Below are 16,847 nucleotides of genomic sequence, written 5' to 3' on the forward strand. Positions count from 1 at the left end.
GTGCCCGCCAGCTATGAGGTCGCTTTATTGCGCACAAGTTAAGGGATTTTCGTATTAAAACAAAACACAAATATACACACACACAGACACACTCACATAGTATATACATAGAGAACAACTTATATTGCCACGCTTCTCCCATGCCACCGATGTTCCTGTTCTCCTCCTTTTTTCTGTACTCTGCATAGTCAGCGCAAAATTCAGTGAACAAAATGTTAAGACAATTTTTAGTTTTGATCTAAATGCGTCAATAAATTTTAACACTTTTCCTCTTCGCCCAAGAAACAAAAGTCATTTACGAACTTACAATAAAAAGAAGCAAGACCATACATGTTTCTGCTTTTTGGGCCACCTCAGCGCTTTTTTTTGTTTTGTGAGCTCTTATCAATGGGCACATTTTAAAATCAACGCCCTTGCCAGCTTTTGGCCGTCTTATTTACGAGTTGCCAGAATGGTTTCGTTTGCTTAAGTTTTTCATTTCATTTATGACTCGCACTTTCACTCCAGCTCGTGCGAGTAGAACCAAGAAGCCCACACATGGCCGAGCCTTTCCAAACTTATCGCTTGATGCGCATCTCAACAGCCATTGAAGCTGAGTCTAAGTTAGTCAGCCGGTCGGATAGTCAGTCAGTCTGTTGTCGGTCGGATTTTCGGCTGTACTCACAATAAAGGTTTTATGTGTCTTTTGATTATTTGATGCAATGAATTTGCTTGGTTTGCGGGTATAAAAGGATTTGCTGCCAAAATGGAACACATCAGCAAAGAGTTTTCTTCTCACTCTCTTTGTAATTCCTTATACAAGTACACTGACCAAAACAAGTGCAAACAATACATTAGTTGGGTGCAACAGTAACTGCGATAGCTGCGGCAACAAACAGTGTACTGTGGCGCAACAAGAACTTTTCATTGGTAAAAAAAAAACTATAACATAGGATTAGTTTAGACAGTAGTTTCTTGACTCATTGGTGCAGCAATATTTTATGGACCACACTTTTATTTATTATAAATGAAAAATCGTTTAGCGAGTTTCAAAAGTTTCCTGCAATGTTGTCCAAACAAATAAACGAGAAGAACTCTGATAGCTAAGTTCTCATATACGATTTTTAAAACTGAATACAAAATATTGACTACTTCCGATATTTTGTAAAAATATCTTCACAATATGTGATCTACTCTATAATGCTTACGACTTAAATATCTATAATAACAGTCTGAAATAAATAATAATAAATAAATTGAATTTGAAATTGACGAATCGTAGTTTCGAATAGAATATTGACTTAGAAATAAATATGAACTTTGAATTTTCATAGATTATGAATAATCGTACGTCCATTTCGTATTTCTTTTTAAATTAAAAGAGGAATTACTTTAATACAATACTAATAATATTTGATTAATTTATAAAGTATTAATAAAGTTCTATGATCATCAGAAATTGATAAGGATAAGTATTGCAAAAAATGCTAAATTTGATGTTTACATATCAAACACTCCAGTCAAACCACAAATTTAAATACAATTTTCAGTCCGAACACGGCTTTTTCATATCAAGCATTCCATTAAATATCAAACTAAATTTTACAATTTTCAGTGTGAACACGCCTTTTTCAGGACAATCAAGTCAGATTGAAGTACGGGTTTTATAGGTTTGACTTGTGTTATAATTTTCGCAATCAAGATACATTTTTAAAAATACATAGAATTTAGTTTTACAAATATTGCTTTTGTAAATCTGTCGTGTGTCTATTAAAATACTTAGCATATATTGGCTACTTGGATGTCGACTGTCCCTGTCTTTCTTCGGCTTCTGCCTCTAACCTTTCATTATTCTCAATCAGCTCTTTTACAACGGATTTGGCCAGCATATTGAAGACTGTCGTTTCATTAATGCGCTGCAAGGTGGCTATTTCTATCCTTTCTGGAATCAACTTGGAGCTGTCCCATGTCCTGCTCAGCACCTTTATGGCCAGCTCCTTGGCCTCGTCGAGACTAATAGTCTTCCCCTTTCCCAGTTCTCTATCCAGTACGGCAGTGGCAGCACCAACATTTTTGCCAATACATGTGGCCTTCCAGCTACTATAGTTTCCACTAGGATCGGATTGAAGCAGCTGGTAGCCCTTCTCCTTGTCCCAGCCCATATAGAGCAGAGAAACGCCAAATGGGCGCTTCCCACCGTACTGGGTGTAGGCCTGCTTGATGTCGCACAAATCTGAGACAAGCTGTTCGCATGGTATTTCCTCTCCGTTGCCAAATCGGTAATGCTGCGAAATCAAACGAGCCTCCTTTATTAAAACATCAGCATCACCAGTAATGCCAGCCACAGAGCACACCATATTCTTGTTGATCCGATATATCTTCTCAGATTCGTTAGTTAGCTCCATCAACCTGCTCTTATTGCCGGACTCAGCGCTTAGCAAAATGCCGTCCTCCGCCTTAATGCCCAGACATGTGCCAGCATGGGAAATAGACTCCATGGCGTACTCAACCTGGTAAAGACGGCCCTCCGGGGAGAACATTGTGGTACGCAAATCATAACGACGCGACATTTCAGTTTTTGTTCAAAAAATATATGTATTTTGTGTTAAAGTTAAATAGGAACAGGTCTGTATTGCGGTGTGGTTACTTTTGGTTGTGTGGATATTTATGTATTAGCTTTTTACTGAAATAGAAAAGTTGATGCGATTTCTAAAAGGTTGTTTACAACCCTGTTAAACACAACGACTATTTTTAACTATCTTATGTTCCAAAGTAAGGTCTTATGCTGTGGAAGACTGAGTTACCATTAGGCTGTAGAATTCATTCTTAATAATCAAACATAAAAATCCACAAAGATGATCAGTATAATTTCTTAAATATGGGATATGTTGGCAAATATTACAATTCCAACCTTTTACTCTGTCTCTCCTTCTCCGTCGCTCTTTTAAACAACCACTCGTAATATCTCAACGCTTTCAGAAACATAATCTCTCAGCCATAGTCAAAGGAAATTGAGACATTATCTTCAAGCCTAGTTCTCTTTGGCAATATTCCACATATGGAAAATATGTATGGTTCCGATATAATGATATACTAATCGATTAAAATGAAGATAACATATTAGATGACAATGAAGAGTAAAATGGATTTGTAATAGAGAACAAGAAATGTAGACATAGTACTTAAAATTATGAAGATAAAATGAATATATTCGAGTATGGAAAAAACTTGTGTCTGTACAATAGTTTTCCCTATTTCTGTCTTAAATAGAAGGTGAATATATAAATCATAGTTTCCCTACCAGAATCCAATAATAAAATACCAATATTAATATCGAAATTCACAAGCAATAAAAGCGTTGCAAGAACCCCAGTAATCTTCTACCAGTAGAAGCAATATTTTTAACCGGTAATATATGTATTTGTGCCACAGTGCACTGTTGCTTCATGCATGTGCGATATGGGAAATTTATCGTGCCCGATAAACGTTAATAAATTAATTAGAATTATTGAAATGCGTCGTCCATGGAGCCATGGCAATGCACCCATTGTCAGGGGCCACTACTACCCTACAAACAATTCTAATGCAAACACAGCGCCATGGGTTTGCCGCCATTATGCGCTGATTTGTGTTGCATGCTTCAGTGTTGCATATACGTTGCATGCCGCAAAACGTTGCACTCGGAATGAAGTGCAGACAAACACACACACACACACACACTCATAGGCTTTGAATTAGTTTGTTTGAAGTCCGCTCTTATCTCAAGTTGTAGATTTTGGAAATTTTGTAGTCATTTTGGGAGCACTGCCATTTGCATTTTGAAGCCGGAAATGGAGTGTGGCAGCCACACTTTTATCAATTAAATTTACGCCGTGCATAAAGTGCCACAAAAATATTGAAATTGATTTATGTTGCTGCTGCAATTTTTGGTTTAAACTCAGCAAGTTGGCAATTGAAAATGTTAAGGCACTTTATTTCCTTCTACCTTTTTCGAATTTTTTCCTCTTCTTACACACCAAAACTTTGGCATCTTCCGTTTTTTCGCCATCGTTCTTTTTTTAATGGCATTAAAAAGTTTTCTGCTTTCGCCCCAAAGTTGAAGCACTAAGGTGCCTTTTTTTATTGGCCGCCAGTGTCCAGACAAAGCGCTCGACGTGTTCGCCCCGCAGGAATTCTTGGCTCAAGGTGGCAACAACAACAACAAGCGAGACAACAAAAAACGCACAAAATAAAATACACCGATAGGAAAAAAGTTAAATAAAAGTTTTTTAGCGCACAAATGTTTTTCTGCTAATTGAAAATATCTGTTGGGTTCAATTAGACGACGACTTTTGGCACCGTGTGGTGGCGGCTTCGGCGGCTTAAGCGGCTAAGCGCCCCTCCCCCCCAAATGCATGAGCAACGCTTATTTAAGCACTTTTCTGTTTTTGGCTTCCACTTTGTCTGACTTTGCAGCTTGACGAGGTTACTCCGTCCTGCCCCAACTATTAAAATTTAGATTGGCCGAAGTAACAACGAATCGTTTATTAACACAAATTTCGAGTTGAAAAGTTCAGCGTAAAGCTAGAGTTAAATTTAAATTGAAATATACAAATTCTATGAAAAGAGTCGAATATATCAGAGGCTAAGCTAAAGCAACGATATGAGTTTCTATGAATCTCAATGTATTTTCGTTTTTAATTGCTTTTGGTGACCTCACAAGTTTATTGGGTTCGTTAGTTGAGTTTTCATGTATTTATTAGTTTTAAAGACTCTTTTCACCTACATATACAACAAAATTAGGAAGTAAAACTCGATAGAATGAGTTGCTCAAAAATATGAATTATTTATTTCTTTATATACTACACGCAACATAAAATTGTTATATCTTTAGTTTTTATTTAAGAACTGTCATTGGTTAGACAATTATAAAATTAAACAATTAGAAATTTTATGCTTACTTAAAATTTAACGAAGCTATAGCTTCTTGGGCCTTCAGCTCCCTATAAGTACAGAAGTGTGTGTCTTATAATTATAAAACATTTAATATTAAATATTTTAATAATAATTGAAGAATTTTTTAAAATGTGCGTACCCTGATGTAATGGTAGAAACCAAATTTTTTGGACAAGGGAGAGCATTAAAATTCATTAAACAATTTGTGTAAAATTTGTTAATTTCTTTTGTCACAACTATATCTTTGGATGCTTTAAGCTACATTGCCATAATTATAACAAGCCTAAGATTTAGAGTTCCCCAAAAATATAAATATTTTGAGAAAATGTTAAAAATATTTCAAAAATCAACCCAACAAGTTAATACAAACTAATAACATTTGTAAAAGTTTTAAAACTTCCCAATGACCTACGGTTTATATTCTTCAACAGGCGAACAGACAACCATGAAGAACATTTAAATACACAAAAATTAGAATGAAAAACAATTTTTGAATCGGTCAAAAAAGTGTGTGATACTTAACATGTTTAATACAAAGTTAGCGATAAGAGCCAGTCCAAATGGGCCCAACTTTTTTTATAAATCAACAAAGTCTTCTATTAATAATAAATGTATCATTTTGCATATTTTAACAATTTCCATGATTAAATCTGACCACAATTCCTGATATTAAATGTTAAACGGAAAAGTGTTTTTAATAATAACGATAATGTGTAAAGACTCATGAAAATATTGTGAACTACTAATTCTTAGTAGTGTGCAATCTAAAATATTTATTTGTGTTTTGCAAAAAATATTTATCTTAGCATTTCTGAGAATTTCAAGTTCATAAACAAAAACAAAACTATAACTAAAACTAACAATAAATAGTGTTGCTCTAGTTTTATTAGCAACATTTAATGCAAAGCTTTATGAACTTTAGTTAATGCCCACACAATAAATAATCAGGCACACTCACATGTTAGAATAATTGAACCTTAAGCGCCAAATGACATGCACAAATTGTCAATTAAAAGGTATTTAAGCGTAATGCCAGGTCAAGCCCACCAGACGGCAACGTGACACGCACGAGCCACACGAAGCGTTTAATCCACGTAAATTAGTGCAAAAATCAAGTGGATACCTTTGCTGCCACGCATCGCTGCTGTTGTTGCCACAACATATGCCCATGATATCCCCCTTATCTCTCCCACACACACCGACACACACACACACACACACACACAGGAGGCAAAGAGCAAACATGGCGGCGACGGTGGCAGACACGACACCAATAAAGCCAACAAAGCGTTTTTAGGGTTAAGTCCATGTCAAAGTGTCAGTTTAGTATCGGTATCATGTCATGTCGCTGCTCCACGCCACCAAATTTGTATCTGGATAGCTATAGCTGTTCGAGTGGATGGGGTGTGTATGTGTGTGTGTGTGTGTGTGTGTGTGTAGGTAGTGTGGGGTTTTAATTTCGTGTGTGCATAACAACGACGGCCCAGTCCCCCGGGCTCGACACGTTGGTTCGTTGAGGTGCAACGCTTTGCTAATGAATTTAACAAGGATTTTGTGCCTGTGCCTATGCCTATGCCTGTTCCTGTGTCGGCTGCCGTTTGTTGATGGTCGCAATGCACAATTTTCCGGCAGAAGTCGCGTTGCACGTTGCACAGCATGCTCATTAAAATGTCAGTGAGATGACTTCCAGAGGATGTTGTTGGGCATCAGCTGCACTTTGTTGCCGCTTTGTTTATCCTGCCAGCATATTTTTCAAATGTTTCGTTTGCATAAGTGAAAGGCCACAAAACGAAGATAACAACGTGCGCACAGGACCTGACCCTACGACCAAACCACATCCTCGTATATACGCAACATTGGCGTCAACAATAACAACTACAAGTTGAAGAAGAGTAGAAGCTCCACTTAGAAAAAATCTGACAAGGCCAGGCATTGTTTCAAACAAAATGTTCCTACATAAGACTTCACTTTCTTGTCTTCTGTATAAAATGAGAAATTCATTTCGCGAAACAATTATGTACCCATATAATATACTTATATAAACAAATCAATATTTCATTAAATGTGGTTCTTATTGTGCTTCACATAAAACAAACAACATAAGCAAAAAAATGTACAAATTGGAAGAAATAGTTGCCAAAAAGAATTGTTTAGAAATTTTAATAAAATATAGTTGTTTCTAAAAATAAATTCAAAAAATGAGGGTTAACTTTTCATTCACAGCTAGCCGAAGAGCAAATTATATTTCCCCACCGGGTCGCAGGCGTTAATTAGATATTATTGTAATTTGATTAGATTTCTCCATCTTAGGCTTTCCTAGCTTAGCATCTTGTTTTTATAATTTTTATTTATTTCCTATGTCGAAAGTCAATGTTTTCGATTACGAAAAAATCGGACTTCAAAAAGCAGTTCTTATTATTTGTAAAATCTTTAAAAAAAAAACCGGACTTTTCTAAACATCAAATGAATTTTAGGTTGCTATAAGTTTCTAAAAATAAATTCATTAAATAAATTTTAACTTTTCATTACCGAATAAATCGGACATAAAAAAGCAGTTAAATCATTATAAAATCTTTTAAAAATGAGTTTTCACATGATCAGAAACTGATTTCTAAAAGCAAAGAAAATCGTATTATTATTAAAATATTTAAAAAACAAAAAACTTTTAACTGTTAATTATGTTAAAAAACAAGCTTTCAAAAAAGTGCAACAGAAAATTTTTTTCAAATAAGCATTTTTCCTCGCTTTTAAAGCATTCTTTTTTCCATTTGAATTTTCAAAGTTTAAGTTTCCTCATAATATTAATACATAAATAGATACTTTTCTTTGAGTGCATGGGTACAACAATGGCGGGTTAATTTACGACACACCTACGCGACTAGACAACGTGCTGCAATTTTTTGGTAGGACTGAGACACGTCTGCTGCCTCGCACATGTGCGGCATATTTAAATTCGTTGTTTGCCACCGCCCTGCCCAGCTCCTTCGCTGCCCATCCCTGGCCAACTGATGGACCAAACATCCAACCGTACAGCCGGCCTCCTGGTCGTTGTTAATCCAATAAAATTGCGTAATTAAATTTGTGCTTCATTTGCTGTATGTCATGATGGTAGATTCTTCTTGTTGTTGCTGCATCTGTTTGTTGTGGTGACAAATTTTAAAACCTGTTGTAATTTTGAACCAAGCCCGATAAAGTGGAAGGGTTCAACAAATCGCAGCTATCAACAGAGCACACCAAACAAAAACAAAAAGGCACAGAGTCGAACACGTAGTAATTTTTCAATTGCGGCATAATTGAAGGCAACCAAAACAACAATTACATCTCACCATTATATGTAGCTGTGTGGAAAAAATAGCAAGCGCGCCGCACCAAAGTATGCAACACTTTTTTGCCACCAACTACAGTGGGCCAATTAACCTTTTCCCCTAGCAAACAAGTTTGGCAGATGGTGCAAATGTTTTATGCCACACGTTTTACAATTACAATCATTACTTGCATATCATATTATTATTATTTGTAAGGTTAAAAAAAAAAGTTGTAAAAGGCCTCTATTCCGTTTAGATTTTGAATTAAAAAACTGTAATCGACATATTTAGAAAATAACACTCTTCTTATACCTTTTCTCAGGAATTATCAAGACATTCGCAGATATACTCCACCAGATCAAGACGAAGTAAAATGCTAACAAATAAACGTATTTAAAAGGCTTTTCCAACAATTAATAAATTGAAAATATGATATTATATTTAAAGAATAGCTGTTAGTTCAGTTTCGTTTAACATTTTTCATCAAATTTGTAATGATTCGATAATTAAGAATATAAACTTTAACGACGAGTCCTCCTAGACATGTCCGTCCGTCTGTTTTGATTTCGTATTTAAAATTTCTGTGACCAGTTAAGGGTTCAGTTGACTATTGACGAGTATGACTAAATTTTAGAAATTTAAAATAAAATAAGCAGCTAAGTCTGCTTTCATTTTCAATTCACCAGCACGTATTGCTGTTTCGGTAAATCACAAACATTTTGCAAATTCAATAAAAATATTTTTAAAATTATTCAGCCACTGTGCGAACGTACAAGTGACTGAACGAGCGGACATGGAAACTGGTCAGAAAAAATGGCAGCCAGAATTATTGGCAGAAACGTGAAATTGTCACATGACGAAGCTGTCGTTGCTCGTTTGATTGTTGTTGTTGCTGTAATTGTTGGTTGCAGAGGTGTCGAAATTGTCGTTGGTGTTTTTTTTTTTTTTTTGTGTGCATGTGCGTGCTTTCTGTTGTTGTTGATGTGTGGTTTTGTTTCTGAGGTATTGCCCAATGGCACATTGGGGAAATAAAAGGCGGCAGCACACACAGCTACGAGCTTCGTTCGCCACAAAATTGACTACCAATTGTTGTCGGGTTACGGTTCAGAAATGAAAAATGATTTTTAATTGTTATGGACGAAAAGAGGCAACAAAAAATGAGAAAACACTGTTGCGTATGAAGTGGAAAATATGTGAAAAAGTGGCAAACACAACCACTTCAAATATTGTGTGACTTAACCAACATTTTGTTTAAAGCAATGTACATATTCGCATTGCTCAGAGCAAACAAATTGGCTTTGAAATTCAGCATAAAATTATACTACTTATGTAGATCCAGCTGTTATTAATTAATCGCACATAAATGCAGAAATTAAGCAATAAATAAGAACAAATTTGAGTCAAAACCGATGATAGAAATAAATAAGTTGATAACAGCTTGCTAGCAACAGTTTTAAAAAGGCCTAAAATACATAAATTTTTCAATAACCTGAAGCATATTCTTTATACTGATATATACTAATAAATATATGTATATCAATTTTAAAAAAAAATAATCAAATTTAAGACTGCAATGATTTGTTATCAAATAATTCCCCAATTTCTATTTTAGGTGCGAACGTATGCCATTTAAAATTTGTTATTGTTGACGAATCACAATATAATGTCTTGAGTAATGCTTTTGCTCTTTGGATAGCAGCTTATTTTTAAAAGAATGTTGGAGCAGTTATAGTTTTCAGCCAACAACAAACACCGGTATTCTCGCTGCTCGCAAGTAATAAAATATCAGCAGTTCTTTAATTACACTCTTGGGACATGGGCTGGGACTCACCGTATCCAGCGTCCGCATAAGTCACAAGTTCGTCAGCACTAGTCGTGACCACAGCCGGAAATGCATGCTGATAAAAAAGACGAAGGAAAGCAAAAGTCTTTGGTGAGCTGATGAAATAGTGTGAACATACAAGACTTCTTAACGTCCATAGATAAAGCACAGCACACATACTTGTGCGAGTACGAGTACAACAAAAATGTCTATCAGTCACATTTGAATGTTGCAAAGACTCGTCGGCGTCGCGCTGACTCAATGGGCCTCAAAGTATACAGAAGTACATAGAAGGGAGGGAGAAATGGCGATAAATCAGCGAGCAAAGTCAAAGATGCAACAGTGCCCTGGACCGGCGACGGCAACATTAAAGTGAACTCGACTAACGCGCAATTGGCGAGGCACATGCGCCGCCTGCCTATGGTGCAAGTGGGTGTCCATAATCTAAGTACTTGTAAGCGGGTGCCAAGCACCAACCGCCACTTTTCCTTATCAGCCAACGGGGCAAGCGGCTCTGCCAATAATCAAAAGTGTAGCGAATTCAGTGTTTAACGTTTAAAACCGCAATGCTTACAGTCTGTCATATATGTTTTCGATTTCGATTACTTTTAAAAAGTCACTCGACTTTTTAAATCACTATTTCTTTATTATACATTTTCGTCAGCTTAACGTTTAAAACCGCAATGCTTACAGTTTTTGATAGATGTTTCAATTTCGATTGCTTTTTAAAAGTAAATCACTCGAAATTTTAAATCACTATTTCCTCATTATACATTTTCGTCGGTTCAACGTTTAAAAACGCAATGCATTCAGTTGGTTATAAATGTTTTTAATTTCGATTAAACATTTGGGCATGTTGAATGAATAATTTTGAAAACTTGCCCTTATTTGCAACTGGCTTCAAATGGCTACAAATTATTTTCACTTTTCTTTTTTTCTGCTTTAATTGCCACTACAAGTATTTCATACAGCGTATTCAGAATTTAACGTTTAAAATCGCAATTGAATAGATTTAGTTTCTTGTTGATTCAAGAGCTACTGTCACTTCATCATATTTTAAATATATGCCAGCTTTCCATCAATAACAAAAGAAGTTCACAGTGTGTTGTACTTACTTTTTGAAAAGCAGTGAAAAAAGTCAAGAATTAAAAGACGAAAGAAGCTCTCAAAACACGTTCATAAATTATCGTAATTCAAAAAATAGTTATTAGGAAACTAAATTAATTTATTTCGGTGCAAAATTTTGGAAATATGTTGCAGGCTACTAGAATCTTCGTATTAGAATGCACAGAAGTTTTCGAATTAGTTAAAGCAATAATGAAAGCGGAGTTAAAAATGTTTCTTTTTGTGAACAAGTGTGCACATTTTAGCGATACCCTTCCTCGACTTAGTAGCTGTGGTCTTTTCCCACTCAATCAGCGGGTCTATGCTGTTAGCTCGCCCTTCCATCAACAGCCTCACATGAGCCAACGACGTTTTTCACATTCCCGACGACTGAACAAGAATTTTTTTTAATTTTTTTTGGTTTGTAAATTGCGCTGATAAACAAAAGTGCGTCAGTCAGAAGAGACACAGGCAGCGGGGTGATTGGAGTGAAATGCAGTGCAGTGGAGACGTCGGCGACGTTTGTGCCATATTTTTTGGTGATTAAAAAAGGATATGTCGTCAGCAACTGGCTGTGATGGGCGGGCGACCGCCTCCATAATGATGAAATATATATAATTTAGCACATTTCTGAGAACTGCGCGCTGCCGGCTGCGCTTCTTTTTTCCTTTGACGCGAGACTTTAATTAAAAAAGTTGCGCTTTGTGGTCAACAGAGCGCAGTCATATTTTGATTTTACGCTATCTTTTAATATAATTAAAATGTTTGAGTTGATATTGTTGTTGTTCTCGTTGTTGTTGTTGTTACACTTAAAGCAATGCCCCACAACAATTTACAGCGTCTGTTTGTTGCTTGCAATGTCTAAAAGCAACGCACAGTTAGTCAACGCATCCTGATTTTTCAACAAAATTTAAAAAATCCTAATCAAGAAAGATACAAACCTTTTGCATAAATGTTCCTATATTTGTCGACACACATTTTCAAAGTATAGTGTGAAACTGCGATTAGGACGCTAATATATACGAGTATTAAATGATTTTTGGTAATATTTAATAATATTGTGCTTTTCTTTATATCATTTCACGCTTATATTCTGCCTAAGAGTTGCTGACTTTTTGAATAAATCACAAACCAACCACAAACAATTATATAATAAAATTTTTTTTTAAAACGCCAAATCAGACAATTTTTAAAAGATTAAAGCATACCAACTGAACCAGATTGATTTTTGTTGGTACAATTAAAGAACAAGAATACAAGAACGAAACCGAAAAGGTCGTCTCTGGGTTAGTAATACCTTCTTTCTTTTCCCAAGAGATTTACAATTTGAACGAGAAGGTTGTCTGACAATTTTTACTTTTGGAAAAAAGATTTAACAACAAAAAAATATATCAAAAGTGCTTTGTTAAGGTTACTCTATCGCGGCACCAAGTATTTCAGTGAGAGCCGTGTGGTTCTAGAAAAATTGCATTGTTCGAGCTCTGTTAAGTAAAGTAAAGGAAATTGTGATCGAAAATTTTCGTGATGGCAGTAGAGAGGCGTTCAATATCTGTGATAGATCAACTCGGGTGAGTTGATCTATCTGATCAGACTGGGTAGTCTTAGTGTTGTTTTTTTGCTAAAAAAAAAAAAAAATGACTGACTTTTCTTATTTAATTTCTCTGTTTACTATACAAGAAGAAAGGAAAACCAATTTTGATTTGAACGAAGGGTATTACGAATATTTATAAACTAAGTAACTGCTTTAAGCTGTACAGATCAATTAAATGAGTTTGACAGTAATGGATATAAAAGCAGTTTGGCGATTTCGATTCCACATTTTTTTTTTTCAACCGAACTGAATAGTTATGCAATAAAATACACAATTGTACATTATAGTTTTATTTGAAGTTTGAAAATGCTAGCCATTTTAGCGAAAATGAATGCCATTTGATGTATTAATACCTTATAATTACTAGTTACTTAAAAATGTGAGGGGATTACAAATTACGGGCCAGCAAAAGGAATTGTTTGTATTTCAGTGGCTCCACATAATAATCGTTTTCTTGCTTCAGAGCAACCTTCAAAATAGGGAAAGGCAAACATAAATATGGTTTTCCAATAAATGAATACAAGACACAGTATACTCGTATTTAATAATATTAATTTTCAATTCTGAAATTTGCGTCCGTTGACCCACTATGCACCGGCTCGTCATTATTAGTGTGTGGAAAATATTAACAGAATATTTCTCAGAACAAATATGTGCTGCAGATTCTATTCAGCAGTCAAGCTATGGTGGCTCACAGCAACAACACCAATAATACAGCAGGACAACAGGAAACAATTTTTCATATAATGCATGTTTTTATTGCCCGCCCACCCACACACACACGCACACACACACAACAAAATCTTTTTGGCCAATATGCATAGTAGCAACATCTTCCTCTCGGCTGGTAAGTATGCTTGCATTTTTGCTTAGCAGCAGGACGGACAAAAGGACGAAGAAGAGATGGCAGTGTGGCTCATAAGACAATATAAAGTATGACAGCCATTTGGCAACACTTTGCAGGGCCGTTAGCAGCTCAAGACGATGTTGCTTGGGCCAAAATAACTTTTTAAATTGTTAATGCGCGCCCTCAGACAAAAGAGCTGTCATAATTCGTTGCAAAATATTGTCACACTCACAAATATCTACACACACACAACAAGCATCCATATGAGGCCAATTTCGTTTGGCTAGCGTTGGGCATTAGCAGCCATTATGACGCATTTTTATTTGCCTCAATGTTGGCAACACTTGAGCGGAAGTGCGCGCCATTTTCTAATATTGTAACGGAAGTAATTAATATGGGCAATAAATGTGGGGGCCAACAAAGCAGCTGCACTGATAGTCACAATTACAATAACGCCAATGGTAACGACTCTAGTGGGTATTTAAATGCATAGATACGAAGTGGCATTTGAATAAAGAACTCGAGTTTTAAAAGAAAATCAGCTGTGAACTATATACGTTATAAAACACTGTACAGTTATATGGACTCTATAATGCCAAGACCGATTAAATTGTCATCTCATCTAAGGCAACAATATATTTTTAACAAAACATCAAGACAGTTGCTGAAAGGATTGTGGACAGCAAAATTATTTTATGACTCCTTGGTAGTAATAAGAAGAGTATTCCAGAGATATTCAATTTTTTTGAAGTCTTGTTTTAATTTTGAATTTTGTACAATTGAATTTTAGTTTAGTTTTCTTAAAGAAAACTATTTATTTATTTATTTATTTATTGTTAATTATTCCTAGTGCATACAAAGATCCAAGTTTCCCTAGTGAACTATATCAGGTGGAAGTTAGAGTCCTACAAAAGGACACATTTCCCCAACCATTTTTGGTAGTAGCACGTTTTACATACTACTTGTAGTATACTGGAACAATCAGAACAACAAGCAGAAGGAACTATCGCATATATCCCTCCTGATACCACATGCATAAAAATACATATATATAAATGCTTATATACTACAAAATACTGTTCCTCTTTAAAAGCTGGACGCATTCAAAAGTTTCTTTAGTCCATATTTGAACCGTCAATTTGAAAGATTTTAAAAACTTGTTCTGTTTAAAAGCTTTTGTACATATTTTCCAAAGGTTTTATAATCGAAATATCCTCGACATACACGTACTTCCATGTTCCATTCCAATTTAAAATATTTTAGCCGGAATAAGTTTATAACTGTAGCATATTTCCTAAAAACGTCTACATATTTTAAAATTACACTTCAACGCTACTTCTCTCGGCTCATCATGTCCTTTCCACTGAAATTTGACAAAAGCGTGCTGCAGGAGTTCGGTGCTGGCTTCATGGTCTATGTGGAGAAACACAAATTGCTCGATGTTATAAGTCGGGCATTGGCCGAGATTTCCTTGCAGCCGCCAGAGGATATTCGCTATTGGTTGGGCGCCAATATACGACGCATAGCGCAGGGTATTTATGCCAAGGCATTGGATGCCTTTTATCGTGGGGAGCAAGGCGAGGGCTTCCAGTTGCGCAAGAACTTTTATCATCGTATTGTCCTGCATGGCCGACCCGGTTCGGGGCGTCACAGTTTGGCGCAGGAGCTGAGCAAACGTTGGAATCTACTCATATTGGACGCCGATGTGCTGGCCTATCACCACATCAATGGCTATCAGCAGGACGAGTATGCCAAGCAACTACAATTGGGAATAGAACGCGATTGTGTCTATACCAGATCGGAGGCTATAGGCAACATTATACGCAAGCGCCTGTTGCAGGACGATGCACTGCATCGAGGTTGGATATTGTATAACTACCCGAATAACAGTTGCGAGGCACGCGAACTATTCGAGGGCTTCACAGTGCCGCCCAATCGGTTTGTGTTCCTGCAGATCGATGAGCGCATGGCGCGCATGCGTGTTGTCACAAAACCGTACGCGCCAGATCCCCAAAATAATTTCATCTATTTGGATCGTCAGATGCAACAGTTCCGCAAAAGTGAGCCGGCACTGAATGCATATCTCAGTCATCGCCGTGAAGTAATCTACATTGATGCAACGCGCTGTTTCGAGGAGGTCAAGTGTCACATCATGTCGCAGCTGACAAAGACACCCTATATGGTGGGCTATAAATTTGGCGACGTAACTGTTTCGGACTGAGTGAAGTGGCATGCGCTTCGGAGAGACTAAAATTGTGGAAATTATTGTTTAAATTGTTTTTTTTTTCTCGTTTGCACAGTGGAACAACAGACTTGGAAAACTGCTTCATTTAAAGAACGCTGTTTAAAAATCTAAAATCATCTAAAAAACAACAATACGTAAAATTGGTAATGGCCAACATTCTAAAAAAAAAAAATGTAAAGCATAAAAAGAAGAGTATAAAACATCCAAGAAATCAAAATTAAAAAAATTTATTAAAAAGAACTACTCCATTGAAAAAACACACAATACAATTTTTGACTGAAATCTTCAATATTTTCTGCTACTAGCAGCTCAAGAAAATTAAATTTTTAAACATTTACTTAAAATATTTTTCGCATGTTAGAGAACTTCAAGCAACCAAGAAGTTAGGTTGCATTCTACTTTAAATTATTAAATCATTATGATTTGACTAATCAAGCACAAACAATCGAAATGATGATTATAACCAAATTTTTGTTACTGGTCCGGGTGAGCAGCGATTTTTGGAATATTTATATATTTATTTCTATCAAAACTCGATCGGCATTTTAACTAACTGACTTTAAGGTCGATCTGCATTTTAACTAACTGACTTTAAGGTCGTAATATACTACTAATATACTACTATACATTATTGAAATATATGATGATAAAATACGCTCAAAATTCTATCAAAATGGAAAGTCGCTTTGAAAACTAAAAATAAATTTGTTTGCTACAAGCTGGAGCAAACGCCCATTAAAACGGATGAGCGGGGCATGGCCAATGAGTGTTTCAATAAAATTTTGTCTTAAAAAATGTCGGGTTTTTATTTAGGTGTAGTTTAAATCAACGCTCTAAGTGCAAGGCTGTTTGAAATTTGATCAGAGTAAAATGATTATTCCTTATTATTATCTACACCCGTTAGAATAGTTGGAAATAGAAGACAAACTCAAATCGGAGAATTAAATTTAATACTTTTGACTTGCCTGGCCCACTGTGGTTCAACAAAGCCGCAACAAAGACACGCCACAGGCTTAGTT

General features: G+C 35.8%; 2 protein-coding genes across 2 annotated transcripts; one reads left to right on the forward strand and one right to left on the reverse strand.

Annotated features, from left to right (window-relative positions):
• Positions 1–1,635: 1,635 nt before the first annotated feature.
• Positions 1,636–2,615, reverse strand: LOC115621359 (proteasome subunit alpha type-4-like). The gene has a single exon (XM_030514983.1). It carries the CDS (start codon positions 2,547–2,549, stop codon positions 1,773–1,775), a length of 777 nt encoding a protein of 258 aa, XP_030370843.1. The 5' UTR covers positions 2,550–2,615; the 3' UTR covers positions 1,636–1,772.
• A 12,295-nt stretch (positions 2,616–14,910) lies between these two features.
• On the forward strand, positions 14,911–16,146 carry LOC115621521. Its single transcript, XM_030515186.1, has one exon. It carries the CDS (start codon positions 14,935–14,937, stop codon positions 15,802–15,804), a length of 870 nt encoding a protein of 289 aa, XP_030371046.1. The 5' UTR covers positions 14,911–14,934; the 3' UTR covers positions 15,805–16,146.
• The last annotated feature ends 701 nt before the right edge of the window (positions 16,147–16,847 follow it).

The sequence above is a fragment of the Scaptodrosophila lebanonensis genome, unplaced genomic scaffold, assembly GCF_003285725.1.
Source record: "Scaptodrosophila lebanonensis strain 11010-0011.00,11010-0021.00 unplaced genomic scaffold, SlebRS2 tig00000024-arrow-pilon, whole genome shotgun sequence".
NCBI lineage: Eukaryota > Metazoa > Arthropoda > Insecta > Diptera > Drosophilidae > Scaptodrosophila > Scaptodrosophila lebanonensis.

Coding starts and splice junctions, on each gene's coding strand:
- LOC115621359 (XM_030514983.1), bottom strand. CDS start 2,549: ATGTCGCGTCGTTATGATTTGCGTACCACAATGTTCTCCCCGGAGGGC.
- LOC115621521 (XM_030515186.1), top strand. CDS start 14,935: ATGTCCTTTCCACTGAAATTTGACAAAAGCGTGCTGCAGGAGTTCGGT.